Genomic DNA, 19,872 nt, shown 5'->3' with positions numbered 1-19,872 from the left:
TTATTGAACAGTTATATTATTTTTTATAAACATTTATGCCAGGGGTTAAACAATAATAATAATAATAATAATAATAATAATAATAATAATAATAATAATAAAAAAATAAAAAAAAGACACAAAAATGACAGAGGCATGACAAGAAACGCGACGTTCTGGTTCGGTCCCGTTTCCTGATTGGCCCGCCTCCTCATGCATATGAAAATGAACCCGGAAGTGGGGCGTGTAGCTCTCCGTTAGCCGCCGCCGCTGTCGAGTCACCTCTGTCAGGATGGAGCAAAGCGAGCTAATATCGCGCTAAAACACGACTATTTCCACCTCAAACCCGCGACACGCGAACGACTGGGCGACATCGCTGTATTCCTTCAAACTGAGAGGCGTTTTCGGGCTCATTTTTCCGCCAGAATGATGGAAGAAATCGACCGTTTCCAGGTGCCTCCGGTGAACGGGGAGACGCTGGTGAGACGAGCAACATTAGCCGCTGTTTTGATGCAAATGTCACCGCTGAATGCAAAAAAAGGGAGGATTGTCTGGGATGTCCGTGGCTGTGTGTGTGTGTGGGGGTGTGAGCGGGTTTGGGAAGGGGGGGAGCCGGGGTTTTGGTGCTTGTTGTGGCCCGGGAGGGGTCGTGGTGGTGTTGTTGGGGATGGGTGCAGCAGCTGAGGGATGATCCGTGGATACAGACTGCAGCATCACTGACGGGGCTAGAACAACAACACGGGGAATTTTGCTCTATTTAATCCTTTCTCACAAACCTTCCTCGTTTTGTTCCCGTTTAGTCTTGATTTTCGAATGGCAAATCTTGATTTTCTTCCGATTTGACAGAGATAAGTTATAATTTATAGATTCTTATCATTTATTGTGGAATTAAAAGTCACTTAATCGTGTTCACAATAACATACGGCACCGCCTTTTGTGATATTTCGAGGAGAGAAATACTGCTTCTGTGCTCTGTTTGGTTTGGAACGTTATTCTACTGTATGGAAGTCGCTTTGCTCATGTGCAGGGGCGGACTGGCCATACGTCCATTCTGGAAGAGCACAGAGGGGCCACTGGCTCTAGGGCCACCAGTCCCGCCTCAACCGAGCTTTACCCAAGTTTAAAAGCTAAAAAGAAAAGCATCAAAATAGCGAGAAAAAGAGGACGAAAACATGAGAAAAACACGGACAAAAAAACACAACAAAAAATGATAGAAAAAATTATTAAAAATTCAACAAAGATGTGACAAAAACTCAAGAAAAATGTGACAAAAATTCAACAAAAAATTCAACAAAAAGTGACAAAATCTCAACAAAATAGTGACAAATGTGACAAAAATTCAACAAAAAAAATACAAAAATTCAACAAAAAGTGACAAAAAGCTCAACCAAAAAGTGACAAAAATTCAACTAAAATTCAAGTAAGATTCAACAAAAATTCAACTAAAACTCAACCAAAGAGTGACAAAAATTCAACAAAAATGTGACAAAAAATTCAACAAAAAATTACAAAAAATCAACAAAAAGTGACAAAAATTCAACAAAAAAATACAAAAATGCAACAAAAAGTGACAAAAAGCTCAACCAAAAAGTGACAAAAATTCAACTAAAATTCAACTAAGATTCAACAAAAATTCAACTAAAACTCAACCAAAGAGTGACAAAAAATCAACAAAAAGTGACAAAAATTCAACAAAAAAATACAAAAATGCAACAAAAAGTGACAAAAAGCTCAACCAAAAAGTGACAAAAATTCAACTAAAATTCAACTAAGATTCAACAAAAATTCAACTAAAACTCAACCAAAGAGTGACAAAAATTCAACAAAAATGTGACAAAAAATTCAACAAAAAATTACAAAAATTCAACAAAAAGTGACAAAAATTCAACAAAAAAATGCAAAAAAATACAAAAATTCAACAAAAAGTGACAAAAATTCAACTAAAAGAAAAAAAAAACATACAAAAGGTGACACAACACAGCAACAACGCGAGGAAAAAGGTCAGTTTTGTGGGTCTTAGCTTTCAAATGAGGTGTTACACAGCCAAAAGAGGACAGAATGCATTTGGTTTAGGCGGGCGGTAAGAGGTTAAAATATGTGTTTGTGGAAGAGTCACAATTACGCTCATTTGGGCCAGGCTGGTCAGAGTCCAGGGCTGTTTTTCAGTCCCAGTCCGGCCCTGCTCATGTGCAAAACAAGTACGTGCTATAAACGGTTCAGCAGCCGAGTCATCTGCACGCTTTTTTACTCCCTGTAAATGTGTAGCCGTGAAAGTAGTATTATAAATAATCCTCTCGATTTTCCGAATGATATTTATCTATGTGAATGGTAAATAGACTCGGCTTGTTTAGCGCTTTTCTACTAACCCGGATGAGCCCCGCACTAATGGACTCTCGCTAGTGCTCACAGCAAATGATGAATGGTGTTTTTTTGTTGTACATTGTGTCACTGGGAGTCTCCTGCCGGGGTGACGTTGTTGCAGTGAAGCAGCAGCTCGGGAGCGGTGGACGTGGCCTGTTTTCACGGTGACGCACTTCCTTCCGAGGGGGATCCCGGTGAATCAGGGCTTTGTGACGGAGCTCGGGGGTAGAGGGGGGGCGGGGGCGGGCGGACGACAGGGGGCGCTGCAGAGCGACAGAGACGCGGTCGACATGGTACGGCCTGTGGTCACCCCGGGCCTGGACTGAGGCAGCATTTCATCAACTATCTCCGTAAAGTCTCATCTACTCACAACTAGTACAAGCTCTCCAGTGTCATTAGGGCTGGGTTTAACCATACCAGTCTGGAGCCAAACAAAGGTTCAGGTACTACTGGATTAGGGCTGGGTTTAACCATCCCAGTCTGGAGCCAAATAAAGGTTCAGGTACTGCTGGATTAGGGCTGGGTTTAACCATCCCAGTCTGGAGCCAAATAAAGGTTCAGGTACTGCTGGATTAGGGCTGGGTTAAACCATCCCAGTCTGGAGCCAAATAAAGGTTCAGGTACTACTGGATTAGGGCTGGGTTAAACCATCCCAGTCTGGAGCCAAACAAAGGTTCAGGTACTAGTGGATTAGGGCTGGGTTTAACCATCCCAGTCTGGAGCCAAACAAAGGTTCAGGTACTACTGGATTAGGGCTGGGTTTAACCATCCCAGTCTGGAGCCAAATAAAGGTTCAGGTACTGCTGGATTAGGGCTGGGTTAAACCATCCCAGTCTGGAGCCAAATAAAGGTTCAGGTACTACTGGATTAGGGCTGGGTTAAACCATCCCAGTCTGGAGCCAAACAAAGGTTCAGGTACTAGTGGATTAGGGCTGGGTTAAACCATCCCAGTCTGGAGCCAAACAAAGGTTCAGGTACTAGTGGATTAGGGCTGGGTTAAACCATCCCAGTCGGGAGCCAAACAAAGGTTCAGGTACTACTGGATTAGGGCTGGGTTAAACCATCCCAGTCTGGAGCCAAACAAAGGTTCAGGTACTACTGGATTAGGGCTGGGTTTAACCATCCCAGTCTGGAGCCAAACAAAGGTTCAGGTACTACTGGATTAGGGCTGGGTTTAACCATCCCAGTCTGGAGCCAAACAAAGGTTCAGGTACTACTGGATTAGGGCTGGGTTTAACCATCCCAGTCTGGAGCCAAACAAAGGTTCAGGTACTACTGGATTAGGGCTGGGTTTAACCATCCCAGTCTGGAGCCAAACAAAGGTTCAGGTACTACTGGATTAGGGCTGGGTTTAACCATCCCAGTCTGGAGCCAAACAAAGGTTCAGGTACTAGTGGATTAGGGCTGGGTTTAACCATCTCAGTCTGGAGCCAAACAAAGGTTCAGGTACTACTGGATTAGGGCTGGGTTTAACCATCTCAGTCTGGAGCCAAACAAAGGTTCAGGTACTAGTGGATTAGGGCTGGGTTAAACCATCTCAGTCTGGAGCCAAACAAAGGTTCAGGTACTACTGGATTAGGGCTGGGTTTAACCATCTCAGTCTGGAGCCAAACAAAGGTTCAGGTACTAGTGGATTAGGGATGGGTTAAACCATCCTAGTCTGGAGCCAAACAAAGGTTCAGGTACTACTGGATTAGGGCTGGGTTTAACCATCCCAGTCTGGAGCCAAACAAAGGTTCAGGTACTAGTGGATTAGGGATGGGTTAAACCATCCCAGTCTGGAGCCAAACAAAGGTTCAGGTACTAGTGGATTAGGGCTGGGTTAAACCATCCCAGTCTGGAGCCAAACAAAGGTTCAGGTACTAGTGGATTAGGGCTGGGTTAAACCATCCCAGTCTGGAGCCATACAAAGGTTCAGGTACTGCTGGATTAGGGCTGGGTTAAACCATCCCAGTCTGGAGCCAAACAAAGGTTCAGGTACTAGTGGATTAGGGCTGGGTTTAACCATCCCAGTCTGGAGCCAAACAAAGGTTCAGGTACTACTGGATTAGGGCTGGGTTAAACCATCCCAGTCTGGAGCCAAACAAAGGTTCAGGTACTAGTGGATTAGGGCTGGGTTAAACCATCCCAGTCTGGAGCCAAACAAAGGTTCAGGTACTAGTGGATTAGGGCTGGGTTTAACCATCCCAGTCTGGAGCCAAACAAAGGTCCAGGTACTACTGGATTAGGGCTGGGTTTAACCATCCCAGTCTGGAGCCAAACAAAGGTTCAGGTACTACTAGATTAGGGCTGGGTTAAACCATCCCAGTCTGGAGCCAAACAAAGGTTCAGGTACTAGTGGATTAGGGCTGGGTTTAACCATCCCAGTCTGGAGCCAAACAAAGGTTCAGGTACTACTGGATTAGGGCTGGGTTAAACCATCCCAGTCTGGAGCCAAACAAAGGTTCAGGTACTAGTGGATTAGGGCTGGGTTAAACCATCCCAGTCTGGAGCCAAACAAAGGTTCAGGTACTAGTGGATTAGGGCTGGGTTTAACCATCCCAGTCTGGAGCCAAACAAAGGTTCAGGTACTAGTGGATTAGGGCTGGGTTTAACCATCCCAGTCTGGAGCCAAACAAAGGTCCAGGTACTACTGGATTAGGGCTGGGTTTAACCATCCCAGTCTGGAGCCAAACAAAGGTTCAGGTACTACTAGATTAGGGCTGGGTTAAACCATCCCAGTCTGGAGCCAAACAAAGGTTCAGGTACTACTGGATTAGGGCTGGGTTAAACCATCCCAGTCTGGAGCCAAACAAAGGTTCAGGTACTAGTGGAATTGAGAAAATGGGAAATTGTGGCATGTTTGCAGATCCTAATGAGGTTTTGCTTTCATGACGTTAAAAATCTGGCATTATAAAGCGTAGAATCTGTCATCAAAACACTGTTGCTCCTGGCGTGTTTGAGTCTGGTGTCGGTGGGTTCGTGACTGTGGGCCGGTGTGGTCACGTGACCCGAGGCCGCGCTGTGATTGGCTGAAGACGCGGCGTGTAATCCTCAGCTGACTCAGCGCGGCAGACAATCCTCATCTGATGTGAGATTACTGACAGGCAGGCTCATGTGACGCCCATGAATCCAGGACAAACGGTTATCAATGTTTTAGTGGATGAGAAGACTCTCGGCTGTGTTCACGATCCAGACTTTGATCACGTCAATAGCTCAGTTGGAGCAGGGAGAAGGAAATCTCCTAAAAGGAATGTGCCAAATGTTGTACCTGATCATTGTTTGGAAGTGATTAGAATCTCAAACCTGCCTCATTCATCTTATGGCTCAAAGTCCTTCCTATTGGCCAACGTCACGCTCATCATGATGTAGTTTATACATGCTGACAGAGAACCGTGTCCCAGCAATGACATAAGTATTATTATTATACTGAGTCTGTCGATACGCCCTGTTATGTCCAGGACGCAAATACAGTCCCGATGTGGGTTGTCAAGATGAACCCATTTTACGATTACCACGATTATGACAGGAGGCGGTAGGTTAAAGCAGAACTAAGTAATTCATGCCCCTAGAGGCCATAAGCGTCACTGCAGGTGTCGAAGCACCCAAAAAAACGATTGAAGTCCGCAGTGTGGGACCTCTTTATGTATCCACAAGATGGCCACGTGGTCGTCGCTGGTGGACATCCATCATGCAAATCCTGCCGTCGCAAAGTTGCAGCAAAAGGCGCTGACACGTCAAATATGGAACAACCTCTTGAAGATAATCCCTCGCTATAAATGTCCAAATCAGGGTAACGAGCTGCGTGATTCCCAATAAAGTGTGTTCAAATGCTCTGAAACAGCCGCCACAACTGCCTCAGGATGTAAACAAAGAGCTAAGAGAGAACATAAAACCTTGCTTAGATTGTGGCCTAATAAGCCGTGAATGTTTACCAGTTCAAGTATTAAAAAGCATTTTAAAGACAAAACTAAAAATATCAGTTGTAATCGTAAAGTTGCAATGTTTTCTCTCACAATAATTGAGATGTAAATCGAGTCCCGATCAAAAGTTTAACACTTGAAAAAAGGCAACATTTTGCATGGTTGGATCTTATCAAGGTTCATGGTAGAACTTCAATCTGCAACACGAAGAAATGGGAGTGAGACAAAAAAAAAGCGTTTTATTGAAAGCAACTATTAAACTGATGTAGTCTGACGCTAATGCGAGCGTTTAGCAGTGAGCCGCTCCTCTACAGTGCGCGTAATACAATAATACAAAGAAGACCGTCGTCTTAACAGCCCTGTCTCCCACATCCTTCTCATTTGTTTCATTTAATGTAGTCCTCTGAAACGGTGCTCCGCCTCCTGGGTTTTGTCCCTGTTTCAGAGCGTGGTGTCCTGCACTGGTCAGCTCCTCCTCCTTCCTCTTCCTCCTGCAACTCCTTCCGCTCCACAACAGTTTTTCACCATCCCCTCGCTTATCCCTTTTTTGTTTCCTGTAACGCTTCTTGTGACGCCTCCACTGTGCTGCAGGGGGGGCTCTTGGTGCCTCTTCAGTGTCTCAGAAGAAGAAATGTGTAGGTCTCAGTTGGTTTAGCTGGTAAGCTAGCTTTTGTTTACCTGTGAGGGCTCGGCACCGTGAACAAGCCGTATAAAAAACTGTACTCGACGTGAAGCCGGACAGAAAACGTGCAGAAGCCGTTGAGCGTAGTCAATGTGAGCAATGTGAGGTTGATAGCACCCTGACACTCATCTGTGTTTACATTTGACTGAGCACCCACTGGGAGAAGCATGAATGGGGGCCTCGTATGACGCCCTGTGTATGTGCCTGTGTAGAGCAACAAGCGCAGCCCTGTGACATAACGCTCCGGGTCAAGGAGGGGCCGGGGCTGGACTCAATGCTGCTCTGTGTCCAACAGACCACACTCCAGTGACATCAGAGCAGCTCCTTTAGCCTCAAAGTACTCATAGTACAGATACTACTGGTCAAATATGACTCCAATGAAAGTAAGTCGAGTCAAAGTACTGAAGTAGTTGTTCGAGTATGTGTTCTGAAAGTGAACTGTAATGAAAACGTGGCCTGAAATCCCCTTTCTACGGGAACACAGCGGCTACTTGTAGTGAGTCAGTGGCAGTGACAACACACCTGCACAGCGCCACCTACTGTTCATAGAGTGTGCATTATAGCCTTTATAGAAATGGAGTGGCGTAAAAGTGCGTGTGTAAGTATCTGCTTGTCTCTTGTTTTTAGGATCCGGCCGCCGCCTCTTCTTCTGAGGTCGCTCCAGATGCTAAAGGAGAAACTGTGGCCCTCAACTACAAGCCCTCCCCCCTGCAGGTGCAGATAGGTACTGCGGCTCATTTACAGATCTGCACTCAGTCTTTAAAGAACAACTAACCCCAAAATCAACTTTTTTGTCTAGCTAAGTTGTATAAATGGGTATCTTATAGTGTTGTCTACATGTATCTGTCACTATTTTAACAATTTAGTGCATATTTGTTGAAATCCTGTCTTTGTGTCCAAAACCGTCTGTGTGGCGCCATCTGCACCTTATCGAGTGCATTACATGCTTTACTGTTGGTTTCCTTCGTGATTAGCTCTGAGCGGGGCGCTTACGTCAGCAGGAGGGCGCCGACGTCAGCGGCCTCTCTTCTGTGGAGTATAAAAGCAGCCCACTCCGCACACGCCCCCGTAGCGAGTTGGAGTTTGGAATAGCGAGTGTCTTTATATCGATTTTCAGGTTTGCGATTTATTAGCGTAGCTTTTAGTTAGATTTATTACATAGCTTTTAGTTAGATTTATTAGCATAGCTTTTAGTTAGATTTATTAGCGTAGCTTTTAGTTAGATTTATTAGCTTGTCGTAGTTTAGATAGTTATTAGATTTAGTTGTAGTTTAGTCTTAGTGAGAGATTAGTAGCATTTAGCATAAGAATTAGCTAGGTTAGCTGTATTTAGTGTTCTGTATTGTGTAATATTAGGTGTAGTGTTGTAGTCTTGTTTGTTAGGATGGGGAGAAAGTGTAGTGTTGTAGGTTGTCATAGTTCTGTAGGTTTACATTACTTTCCTCAGGACTTAGAAATTAGGCGCCAGTGGCTGCGCGCAATTGGCCTGGGGGAAAACTGCGAACTCCCGCCTCGTGCTGGAGTTTGCAACCAACATTTTACTTGCGATTCCTTCGCCAACTCCTTGGAGTTTGAGCTGGGCTACAGTAAGGTTCTTCGTTTGAAGAATGAGGCAGTCCCCACCCTTGCTCTTCCACGACTGAGCCCACCGACACTGCTGCCCCGCCAGCAGGACGATTTCAGGCGCCAATCTGAGGTGAGTGAGAATAACAACAACCTAAAACTGCTACTAATGTCATGTAAGTAGAATTTCGATAGTGCACGTTGAAATAGATTGTAGTAGTGTCTCAAACAATGCGGGATCTGGCGTGTAAATAAACTATGCACTGGGTGAGGCTTGTTGCTGCGTGTGCTCCAAGCGGTGCGCCCCGCACTCGTTCACTTGACTTGGGCAGAGAAACAGCAGTCTGCATCCATCAGCTGCCTGGCAACTCCTCTAACCCCGCTCAAACAGAGAGCTATGAACCGCATGAGACGGTGAGCTGACAGTTACACCGCTGTATATTATGACATGTGAACTTTTATAGCCTTTTGTAGCTAGCGGGAGTGGCTAATGCATCAGTCTGCACAACAAAGTTACGCTGAGACCGCGCGTAATTGTGCTTGAGACTGAGCACCAAACTAGTCTACATTTTCGCGATGACAGTAGCTTTCATATTTGACAGCAGCTGCGCAAAACGTGAGTGCATCTACAAGCTAACCTATAAAGCTAACGGATAGCTAACATCTAATGTGTGGCTAAACTGACCGGGCAGGTGCCCGTGGCTCCGCGCGCGCTCGTGTGATATGTGATCGTGGTCAGTGAGGGGCGAGAGGGCTGACCACTCCAGGTGGACCGTATGGTTATTGGGTGCTCAGGTGCTGGGATCCATATGTTGGCTTACGTTCACTAATCTGCATTAGACAACAATGAAATGCACTAAGGAAATGTGACACATTACCCTTCTTCTGTAGTGTACATTTTAAAAATAATATGTATATTTACGTTTTCAGCCAGTGACCAGAGAATTTGGCTGCCAGACTGATCCAGTCATTGTAAGGCATGCAAGTGTCCAGGCCAATGTGAAGCCGAGCAGGCGAAGCAAAGGTGATATCTCTTTTTATTGTTTATACAGTCATTTTATTTCTAAAAACACTCTGTTTTGTGTAAATGATAATTACGGCCATTTTTAACATGTTTGTTTATTTTGTTTGTGTTTTGTACAGCTACTCAAGCCCGGACCGCTTACACAAGCGTCGGTTGTGGTACTGAGGACCTGATGGAAATCCCTCTTCCTGACAGTCCCAGAGCAGCCTCTACACCTTTAAAAAGGAGAAGGTGTGAGGTGTCAGCGTCTGACCCCAGCTTCCACATTGATGACAGCGCCAGCACTGTGAACTGTTCAAGGTAAAAAGGAAATCTAGCTTTTTAATAGAAAAAAAATATACAGCGTCCTGGTTTTTTGAGGGATGAAATATCCTTTATTTTATATAGCATTCCCACTGAAGTCCCTCCACACAAGGACAAAAAATATATTGTTCACGAGGACCAACTGCTGGAGCTGTTCAGGCGATGTCCTGTCTGCACTGGTCGCTGTGCTGTGGACACCATCACAGTCGGCACACTGCTGCGGGTCACTCAACAGTGTCCTCGCTGTGAGTTCTCCAGTCAGTGGTCCAGTCAGCCCATGGTGAACAACATCCCAGCTGGAAACCTACAGCTCTGTGCTGCTGTGCTGTTCACCGGCTCATCATTTAGCCAGATTTCAAAGGTACAGCAAAAATTATTTTGTTTGGATTTTGTTTCCATCTATTATCAGTTGATAACCTATTTTTTCCTTTTATAGTTCTTGGGGGCCTTCAGTATTCAGGGACTGTCAGAGCAGTGCTTCTACAGGCATCAGGCAAAGCTCCTCATCCCTACGGTCAACTGGCAGTGGAAGCTGGAGCAGGATGACCTCATCAGGGAGGCTCTTGAAAGCGGCTCTGTGTCACTGGGCGGGGACATGCGGGCAGATTCACCTGGTAAATACATTTCATTAACATTTATCAGAAGTAAAAGTCAGCTAATGTATAACTTGCATTCGTGTAGGACATTCGGCCAAATATGGCAGTTACACGATGATGAATCTCCGTAATAACAAAGTCATTGACATCCAACTAGTCCAGGTAATGGAATTCAAGGAATGTTTCAATATGTAATTTGGGATCACTCTGTGCATTTCAGCACCTAATTTATTTTTTGTCTTATTAGAGCAATGAGGTTGGAAACAGCGTGCGCATGGAGAAGGAGGGCTTTGTGCGGAGTCTGACTATGCTGGAAGAGAGGGGTGTCAATGTGGAGGCAATTGTGACGGACCGACACACCGGCGTTCAGAAGTTTTTAAGGGAGGAAAAGAAGGAAATCAGGCACTACTTTGACCCATGGCACATGGGAAAGGGTATGCATTTGGGGAATGCTGTGTAATATTATGGTTATTCTGCATTTAGTAAATATGTATTTTAAACTCTAGGAATTGGGAAAAAAATTGATGAGCTCGCAAAGAGAAAGAGCACCCAGGACGCTGGCCAGTGGAGAAAAAGCGTGGTAAATCACCTCTATTGGGCAGCTTCGACTTCCTCCTCGGGACAAGAGGCTGTCGCTAAGTGGACGTCTGTGGCCAACCACATGCAGAATGTGCACACGCACGACAATGCCCTGTTCCCTCGGTGCCTACACGGGCCTCTGGTTGGGGAAGGGTCAAGAGTGTGGCTCAAACCAAGTAAGTTTTGCATTTGTTATCAGTAATACTGGCCCTCTACTCATTGTATTTTATGTACATTTCAAAAATGTAAGGTTGGCATTGTCATTCGAAACAAAAATTGCTTTACAATTATGTCATGGTAATTTACTCTGTAGGCACAGCAGCATGTGAGAGGCTCAGTGACATTGTGTTGGCTCCACGCTTTGTGAAGGATGTGGAGAAAATCAGCCCGGTGTACCACACGTCAACCCTTGAGGCCTTCCACAGCCTGATAATTAGGTTCTCCCCCAAAAGTGCAGGCTTCTCCTTCAGAGGAATGTTAGCAAGGTAATACATACATACATTAAAAAAAAAAAAAAGTTGTGTGAATCTGTACCTAAAAATGTTGTAGGTTGCAAATTGCTGCCCTGCACTACAATGAAAATGCTACAAGGTCACATGCTACAACACTTGAAGGTGTACTGCGGTATGCGATAGTGTACCCAAAGTACAAACGTGGCGACTACACCGTGCGAGCCCTGAAGACCAGAGCTACCTCAGGTATGTCACATTAAAAACAACACAACCAATGCTTTTACAAAGACAAATGTTTTGTGCTTTGTTTACAGTCTACATTGACCAACTAATGGCCCTGCTGTTTGAAAGTGTGGTGGAGGATCCTCTCCCATACCAGGAGCACACAGACAAAGTACCTGTGCCTGAACCACTCTGTGCCCAGTATGAGAGGCCAGACAAGTAGGAGGCTGTGAGCAGGCACAGGTCCAGATTTTTCAAGAGGACATAAGGTGAGCATGTTAAGTTTTGGCTTGATTATTTTGTGTGGCAAATATAATACGTAGATTACATAGCTAGTTTATAATGCTAGACTATAGTGCTAGTTTAGCAAATGTAGAATAAGTAAGGATTAAACAACAAGAAGCTGTGTATTACACAGGTTTACTGCACAACGCAGAGTCAGTTTTTTCAGATGATTTATCTAAAGCGACTTCCACAACAATAGTAGCTTAATTTTTAATCATTACTGTGGAAATTGCTGCAGTGGAGTGATATAGAAGATGATTTTCAGACGAACTGTGCGATTACAGGGAAATAATGCACCAGTTATCATTAGAATTCTCAGATGATTATGGATTGACTGTGGAATATGCATTATTATATTTTCAGACTGGCCTGGCAGTATGGAACAAAATCTTTTCAGAATGCAGACTGTGTTGCCTGAGAGAAGTGGCTAACCATGAACCAAAGTCCAGTGGATGAAAAAAGCCCGTGTATGAGTGGTTTTCTGGATTTTCCAGCTTGAGGTGTGTGCAAGACAGGACTGGCCACTCATTTGAACTGTCATAAGTACCTGTAGGTGAGCACATCACAATATTGCTCAACTCGCATTAAAATTCGAACAAATGTAGCATAGGAGTATTGTATTTTACACCAGTAAGTGGGAGAATCGTTTTTAGTGTTGACCAGTAAATGCATTTGTTGACACCTATCATTTTGTTTATATAACTATTTCCCCAAGTGGTTTATATTTCTTCTCATTGAAAACAGTTTTTTGCCTTATTGAGGACTATATTTTAAATGTAAATTAGAATGATGCTAACACATCTTGCACGCAAAAATGTATGCTGAGTTGTAACAGACTTTTCTTGTCCATGCAGAGTCAGAGGTGGAGAAAGAGGTGGAGAAAATGCATGCAAACCATTCTTCATGTCCACTGTATGTATCGGATCACACGGTGATGCATTTGATCAGTATATTGATGACAGACTTCCCTTTTAAAGTAATTCATGTCTTAGTGTGTGTTTTTTTTTTTAAATAACATTTCAATTCACATTTTCAGACGACCTCTCTATCGGGCAAAGAAAGAATGTTTCTGGAAATGGAGGCACATTGGACAAGGACAGTCGCCAACCACATATAGAACGATGGGAGTAAACATTGCAATATGAAGAATTCTATAAGCTGACATGCCACTGGACAACATAGTAGATGAAATCAATGTTCCATGCAAGATTTAATTGTAGACACTGATCAGCAATCCAAGAACAAAATGAAGCCTTTAGCTGTTTCTGTCAGATATTTCACAGGATGGTTTGGTGAGGTAGAACCAGCACCACTTTGTCTCTAGAAGCTGAAAACTTAATGGTGCATGTGTAATTATTTTAGTTGGTATTGCTGGGTTGCAGGTTCTATAATGTGATGTCACACTCCCCAGTGGGGAGGCAGGAGCCAGTTTTTCATATTAACTGCATTACACTTTCACAAGTTGCAGCCAAAAAAATAAATGTATGAATTACAAAAATGATCACTAATTTCAGTCACTGGGTCCATTATCTTTCTTATACAAGACCAAACATTTCCTCAAAAATGAAATAATTGTACCTCTATATAACATTATAGGCCTTTAGAACACTAACCTGCAACCCAACAACTGTATAGCCATAAGAATCAACTTTGTCTCCTGTGCATTGAGAAGACCTGCATGTATGCATGCATGCAGCATACTGTACATGAGCTACTGCTACTTCCTGTAGCTCAACTGTGGATGCAAGAATTCAGCTTTACTGCTATGTTTTTAATGCCTTGTCCCCTCAAAACTGTAATTATATCAATCTAAAAGGCGTATCAAAGTTTGATGGATGATCGAGCCACATTTAAAAATTCAGTTCAGTGTGTTCTAGTTCTGATTCCATAAATTAAGTATTAAACAGTCAAGTTCGATATTGTATGGCAAGTATTAATTTAAATTGTATTTGTTCAATTTGTTTATTGCACACATCTAGGTAGACTAAGTGAATAGAGTACCACATGCAGCTTGATCCTCAAATGAAATATAAACTGTCATTATTGATTGATTGATATTGTCGTAGTAAGATTAACAAAAGAAAAATTGCATTGGGTAATTGCAATGTTGTAAAAGCCAGGAAGTACAAAATTAAGTAAGAAAACTTACCAAAAAAATAAGATCTATCATTTTCACTATTTCAACTAAATAAGCATACGTGTAAAGACTTTATTATAGCCTTTACTCATCATTTAGTGGTAGTTCAGTGCGTGTGTTACATTGGTTAAACCTGTAATTCACTAAATGTAGTAATAATAGAAATGACTTTGTGGACCCAAGAGCCTAATGTTACAGACCCTTTGTTAAGCCTTTAGATAAACATGGATGATTTATCTGCTTTATCTTCAATGACCAACCGAAAACTATTTCTAGGACAGTGTTCTTGCACAATATTTTTTTTTTTATGTGACATGTTTTGTGCACTTTGCTGTGAGAGAAATAAAATAAAGCTTTGTAATACATATAATCAAGTCTCTATACCTCACACATTCTCTGCTTGGGACACTGAGATACATCTGCCATGCTTATGTAGACCACAGTGAAAAGTCTACATCTAAAATAGATTGGTATATTCTGAAAGCAGCCAGGACAGTTACGTTTGGTCCCTTAGCTGCGATGCTAACATCGATCTAGCTCAATGCTAAGCCGTTAGCTTTGTAAATGACAGCGGAATCACTAATAAAATAACCCCGCGCCTCAGAGCAGTCTCGGGTACAAGGCCACTGTCTGCCACGATGCCTGTCCTGTGTAAAGAGAGCTGTAGAGCTGTCTCACCATGTTGCTAAATAAGTTAGCTCGCTGTGCTCGAACTTTGTTTACGAGGAGCGTTCCGAGTGCATCATTGGTCAAATGACTCAGGCCTGTCAATCAGACCCCGAAACCCCTCCCACCCCTCACCCCTCCCGCGTGCCCCTTAGTCCTCCAGGCAACGCCCCTTTTCTGTTGAGATTTTCAAATCTGACACTCTCAGGCTGAGCCTCTGGAAGGGGGGGTTAGATACCCTTTAAGGCCTGTGTGTTTGTGCAGAGGAGCTCACGTGTTTGTGTGTGTGCAGAGAAACAGAGGGACCTGGCCCGTAAAGGCTCGGTAAAGAACGGCTCTGTGGGGAGTCCAGTGAACCAGCAGCCAAAGAAGAACGCTCGCACACGGTAACACTCGGCTCCTTCACTGTTGGAGAGTGCCTCGTTTATCTGCTTACGTAGTGCTGGGAATCAGTAAAGTGAATGCTCTCTTCTCTCTTTTCTGCTCTCTCCTCTCTTTTCCCTTCTCTCCTCTTTCTCCTCTTTCCCCTTTCTCCTCTCTTTTCTGCTCTCTCCTCTCTTTTCCCTTCTCTCCGCTTTTCCCCTCTCTCCTCTTTCTCCTCTTTCCCCTTTCTCCTCTTTTCCGCTATCTCCTCTCTTTCCCCCCTCACCTCTTTCCCTCTCTCTTCTCTTTCCCCTTCTCTCTTTCCCCTTCCCCTCTTTTCCCCTCTCTCCTCTTTTCCCCACTCTCCTCTTTACCCCTCTTTCCTCTCTTTCCCCCTCCTCTCTTTCCCTCTCTCGTCTCTTTCCTCCTCTCCTCTTTTCCCCTCTCTCCTCTTTCCCTCTCTCGTCTCTTTCCCCCTCTCCTCTTTTCCCCTCTCTCCTCTTTCCCTCTCTCGTCTCTTTCCTCCTCTCCTCTTTTCCCCTCTCTCCTCTCTTTCCTCCTCTCCTCTTTTCCCCTCTCTCCTCTCTTTCCCCCTCTCTCCTCTCTTTCCCCCTCTCTCCTCTCTTTCCCCCTCTCTCGTCTCTTTCCTCCTCTCCTCTTTTCCCCTCTCCTCCCTTTCCCCCTGTCTCCTCTCTTTCTCCTCTCCTCTTTCTCCCTTCTCTCCTCTCTTTCCACCCTCTCCTCTTTCCCCCTCTCTCCTTTCTTTCCCCCTCCTCTTTGCCCTTCTCTCCTCTTTTCCCCCTCGCTCCTCTTTCCCCATCGCTCCTCTTTTCCCCTCTCTCCTCTTTTCCCCTCTCTCCTCTTTTCCCCTCTCTCCTCTCTTTCCTCCTCCTCTTTTCCCTTCTCTCCTCTTTTCCCTTCTCTCCTCTTTTCCCCTCTCTCCACTCTTTCCTCCTCCTCTTTTCTCCCTCTCCTCTTTCCCCTCTCCTCTTTTCTCCCTCCTCTTTCCCGTCTCCTCTTTTCTCCCTCTCCTCTCTTTCCCCTCTCCTCTTTTCTCCCTCTCCTCTTTCCCCTCTCCTCTTTTCTCCCTCTCCTCTCTTTCCCCTCTCCTCTCTTTCCCCTCTCCTCTTTTCTCCCTCTCCTCTTTTCTCCCTCTCCTCTTTCCCCTCTCCTCTTTTCTCCCTCTCCTCTTTCCCCTCTCTTTTCTCCCTCTCCTCTCTTTCCCCTCTACTCTTTTCTCCCTCTCCTCTTTCCCCTCTCCTCTTTTCTCCCTCTCCTCTCTTTCCCCTCTACTCTTTTCTCCCTCTCCTCTTTCCCCTCTCCTCTTTTCTCCCTCTCCTCTCTTTCCCCTCTCCTTTTCCCCCTCGCTCCTCTTTCCCCTCTCCTCTTTTCTCCCTCTCCTCTCTTTCCCCTCTCCTTTTCCCCCTCGCTCCTCTTTCCCCTCTCCTCTTTTCTCCCTCTCCTCTCTTTCCCCTCTCCTTTTCCCCCTCGCTCCTCTTTCCCCCCCTCTCCTCTCTTTCCCCTCTCCTCTTTTCTCCCTCTCCTCTCTTTCCCCTCTCCTTTTCCCCCTCGCTCCTCTTTCCCCCCTCTCCTCTCTTTCCCCTCTCCTCTTTCCCCCTCTCCTCTCTTCCCCCTCTCCTCTTTTCTCCCTCTCCTTTCTTTCCTCTCTCCTCTTTTCCCCCTCACTCCTCTTTCCCCCTCTCCTCTTTCCCCTCTCCTCTTCCCCCCCTCTCCTCTCTTTCCCCTCTCCTCTTTTCTCCCTCTCCTCTCTTTCCCCTCTCCTCTTTTCTCCCTCTCCTTTCTTTCCCCCCTCCTCTTTTCCCCCTCACTCCTCTTTCCCCCTCTCCTCTCTTTCCCCTCTCCTCTTTTCTCCCTCTCTTCTCTTTCCCCTTTTTCCCATCTCTCCTCTCTTCCCCTCTCTCTTTCCAACTCTCCTCTTTTCCCTTTGCTCCTCTTTTCCTCTTTCTCCTTCTCCTCCTTCTCTCCCCTCTTTTCCCCACTCTCTGCTCTCCCCCTTCCCTCTCCCTCTCTACCCCCTCTCTCCCCTCCCCCCTCTGTCTCCCCTACTCCCTCCCTCCCCACTCTCTCTCTCTCAGGCTGGTGGTGCCGAACAAAGGCTACTCTTCTTTAGACCAGAGTCCTGACGAGAAGCCGCTGGTGGCTCTGGACACAGACAGGTGAGGAACTCGATGGCCCTGCAGCTCCGAGTTAGCTTTAGCCCTTATATTAATCTCTGTCTTTTATTTTCAGTGACGACGACTTCGACATGTCCAGATACTCCTCGTCCGGATACTCGTCGGCCGAGGTGAGATGTCTGAGGGAGCAGGTACTTACACAAACTTTATTTTACGTTTAAATCATCCTCCACGCCTTCCAACCACCGCCATCACCATCACAGGTACTGCACCACTGTGTACTGCACCACTGTGTACTGCACCACTGTGTACTGCACCACTGTGTACTGCACCACTACTGCCATCCCAGGTACTGCACCACTGTGTACTGCCATCCCAGGTACTGCACTACTGCATTCTGCCATATCACTGCTGTGTCACGACTGTCGGAGCAGTTTCTGTGTTGTTGACCATGTTCTCTGGCTGCACTTGGAGAAAAGGCCTGAGATGTTTAGAAATGTAATTCCACAAGTAAAATTGGCAATACTTAACTGTGATTAAACTTCTATAGATCAGCAATTAATTTTTTTTTTTTTCTTAAATCAGTGGTCCTAAAAACAACAAATTCCTCACTTTTTATTAAGATTTAGAAACATTTTATACCCAGTTTTCTTTAGTTTAACTGTTTCACTTCCTTATTGGACATTGACAGGAAGTGACATAGATAGAGACAGTTTTAAACTGTTCTGTAAATGAGTGTAACTGCTCTGGAACTTTACCTCCATCTATGTCACTTCCCATCAGGAAGGCCTTCCCAGTTCTATTGTATTTCTTAAAAGGCCTGACTCACCCGGAGCACATGGCTTCTTAATCTGGAGAAACAAAAGGACATACTTAAGCTCCAATTTAGCTCTGACTCTGCTCTAAAGTTTCTCTGCAGTAATGATGTTTTAGAAGTGCAGAGTCTCCTCACTGAGTGTACAGGCTGCTGTGGACGTTAGCACTAGCTGCGTTAGCATTAGCCCATTTATTTATGATGAACAGAGAGGTTATGGCTGTGCTACAGAGATGGTTTGGCTGTACAGCATGAGCCAGTGTGATAAGTGGTGATTTAAATGAGTGACACTGACAGTCAGTGACTTACTGCTAACCAATAAGCTTACAACAAACTTAGCTTCTTCTTCTCCTCTTTGTGAGTGTTCTTCAGGCTCCAGCTCAGCGTTTAACCAAAGCTGAGAGTCAGTGAAGTAGATGAGTCTCTGAAACTGCTCAGACTGTGCCGCCTCATGTTCCCGTCACTACATCACCGTCACAGTCATCTTTCCATCACTTATTTTCCTTTCAACACCAAAGCTTTTTCTCTCTCGTCTCTGCATTCTGTCCGTCCCGTTTCAAATGCCTGTGCCGCTTCTTCCCCCGCAGCAGATCAACCAGGACCTGAACATCCAGCTGCTGAAAGACGGGTACCGCCTGGACGAGATCCCCGACGACGAGGACCTGGACCTCATCCCGCCCAAGTCCGTCAACCCCACCTGCATGTGCTGCCAGTCGGCGCCATCTGCCGCCTGCCACATCCAGTGACAGGCCACAGGCGACAGGCAGGGGGCGCTCACACAGACGTTTTCCCTGATCCTTGTTTAACACATCATCAACGTCAAATCAACGCTAAAACCTAGACCTAAACGTGACTAAACTGTGTCTAAACCGGGAAAACTCACAAGTAAAAGTCCGTGCTAAAGCATCGACGGCACCATGGCTCATTGGAACGTCTGAATCTGTGACGTGAAGTGGACATGTCCTTCATCCACACTGACTGTGGCTCTTTGTACCTGGGAAAGGCGGCTCATAATTAAATGTGGAACAATGTGCGTGCCTTGTTCCGTCGTCAGAACCAGACCAGGCTGGGTATCGCTCCATTTTTTCTACTACCAGTACGTAAACGATACTTGATACCTGAACAATGCTTTTTCCTGTACCTATACTTCAATACTCGTCTAGAACCAGGAAACAGAACAGTAATGTGTGGAAGATCAGAAGATTTACAATATTGGGTTCTTCTCCAATGTCAGGAAATGTGGGGAAAAACTTGTGTAAAAAAAAAAAGAGGGAAATGAGCAAAATTGACGGGGGAAAATAAGAAAAAGTTGGGTCAAACATATTTTTTTTCAAGAAGTCATTTATTTGAGCTGAAACAACCTAGTCACGTTCTTCAATCCTGTCCCTGGACCAGCAGCATCAAATCTTGGAAATAAAGATGTTTTTTCAGTTCAGTTATCTCGATACCAGTAGAATCGCAACTATTTTCCCGATACCAAAGTGTACCAAGCTCTAGTCTTTATACAGGTTCAATCTATTACACGTTATGGTGTAATAGATTGAACCTCCGCATTTTTAAAGAAGATGAATCAGTTTGGTTGCAGGACAATTCTCTCCTTGTTGTTCTGGCCCAAACTCCATAATAATAATGATATTGCGTTGGTTTTAAAGTTTTCCGACAGTGTCTTTAGAGCAGGTTTGTGACGTAAATATGCGTCGGATTTTCCTCAAACCAGCAGCGTTTTGCAGCTTGCGACTCAGAGAACGCTGTTATGAAGCTTCATCCGTGCATGAGTTCGTGTTCCATCTGCTCCCAAGCAAAACCCGG

General features: G+C 44.9%; 3 protein-coding genes and 1 long non-coding RNA gene across 6 annotated transcripts; all 4 read left to right on the top strand.

Moving 5' to 3' along the window:
- Positions 1-218: 218 nt before the first annotated feature.
- On the top strand, positions 219-19,120 carry LOC306982257 (protein FAM219A-like). 3 transcript variants are annotated; one of them, XM_079582119.1, is made up of 6 exons: positions 219-459; positions 7,552-7,648; positions 15,044-15,137; positions 17,211-17,291; positions 17,365-17,419; positions 18,654-19,120. In XM_079582119.1, exons 1-6 carry the CDS (start codon positions 406-408, stop codon positions 18,807-18,809), a joined length of 537 nt encoding a protein of 178 aa, XP_079438245.1. In that variant the 5' UTR covers positions 219-405; the 3' UTR covers positions 18,810-19,120. The 3 variants fall into 3 exon arrangements, with proteins under 3 accessions (XP_079438245.1, XP_079438244.1, XP_079438243.1); XM_079582118.1 differs by having other exon boundaries at positions 18,651-19,120; XM_079582117.1 differs by having other exon boundaries at positions 17,365-17,440; positions 18,651-19,120.
- On the top strand, positions 8,545-9,719 carry LOC306982368. The gene is made up of 3 exons (XR_013794193.1): positions 8,545-8,620; positions 9,418-9,511; positions 9,631-9,719. It is a non-coding gene; the product is annotated as an uncharacterized lncRNA (long non-coding RNA).
- On the top strand, positions 10,066-10,824 carry LOC306982439 (uncharacterized protein; the record flags this gene model as incomplete). Its single annotated transcript, XM_079582374.1, has 5 exons — positions 10,066-10,175; positions 10,251-10,428; positions 10,496-10,572; positions 10,658-10,753; positions 10,813-10,824. Exons 1-5 carry the CDS (start codon positions 10,092-10,094, stop codon positions 10,822-10,824), a joined length of 447 nt encoding a protein of 148 aa, XP_079438500.1. The 5' UTR covers positions 10,066-10,091.
- LOC306982365 (uncharacterized protein) lies at positions 10,761-11,933 on the top strand. The gene is made up of 5 exons (XM_079582280.1): positions 10,761-10,844; positions 10,917-11,165; positions 11,303-11,474; positions 11,539-11,687; positions 11,756-11,933. The coding sequence occupies exons 1-5, from the start codon at positions 10,835-10,837 to the stop codon at positions 11,884-11,886; spliced, it is 711 nt and encodes a 236-aa protein (XP_079438406.1). The 5' UTR covers positions 10,761-10,834; the 3' UTR covers positions 11,887-11,933.
- Positions 19,121-19,872: the final 752 nt, after the last annotated feature.

Source organism: Gobius niger (genome assembly GCF_951799975.1).
Source record: "Gobius niger genome assembly, chromosome: 24".
NCBI lineage: Eukaryota > Metazoa > Chordata > Actinopteri > Gobiiformes > Gobiidae > Gobius > Gobius niger.
This window is presented reverse-complemented; position numbering and strand designations above follow the sequence as displayed.

Bases quoted from the DNA above. Each gene is read 5' to 3' on its own strand.
- LOC306982257 (XM_079582117.1), top strand. From the start codon at position 406: ATGATGGAAGAAATCGACCGTTTCCAGGTGCCTCCGGTGAACGGGGAG. The intron at 17,292-17,364 runs GTGAGGAACTCG...TTTTATTTTCAG, and splicing joins GTGGCTCTGGACACAGACAG to TGACGACGACTTCGACATGT. The intron at 17,441-18,650 runs GTACTTACACAA...CTTCCCCCGCAG, and splicing joins TGAGATGTCTGAGGGAGCAG to CAGATCAACCAGGACCTGAA.
- LOC306982365 (XM_079582280.1), top strand. The intron at 11,475-11,538 runs GTAATACATACA...AAAATGTTGTAG, and splicing joins TTCAGAGGAATGTTAGCAAG to GTTGCAAATTGCTGCCCTGC. The intron at 11,688-11,755 runs GTATGTCACATT...CTTTGTTTACAG, and splicing joins GAAGACCAGAGCTACCTCAG to TCTACATTGACCAACTAATG.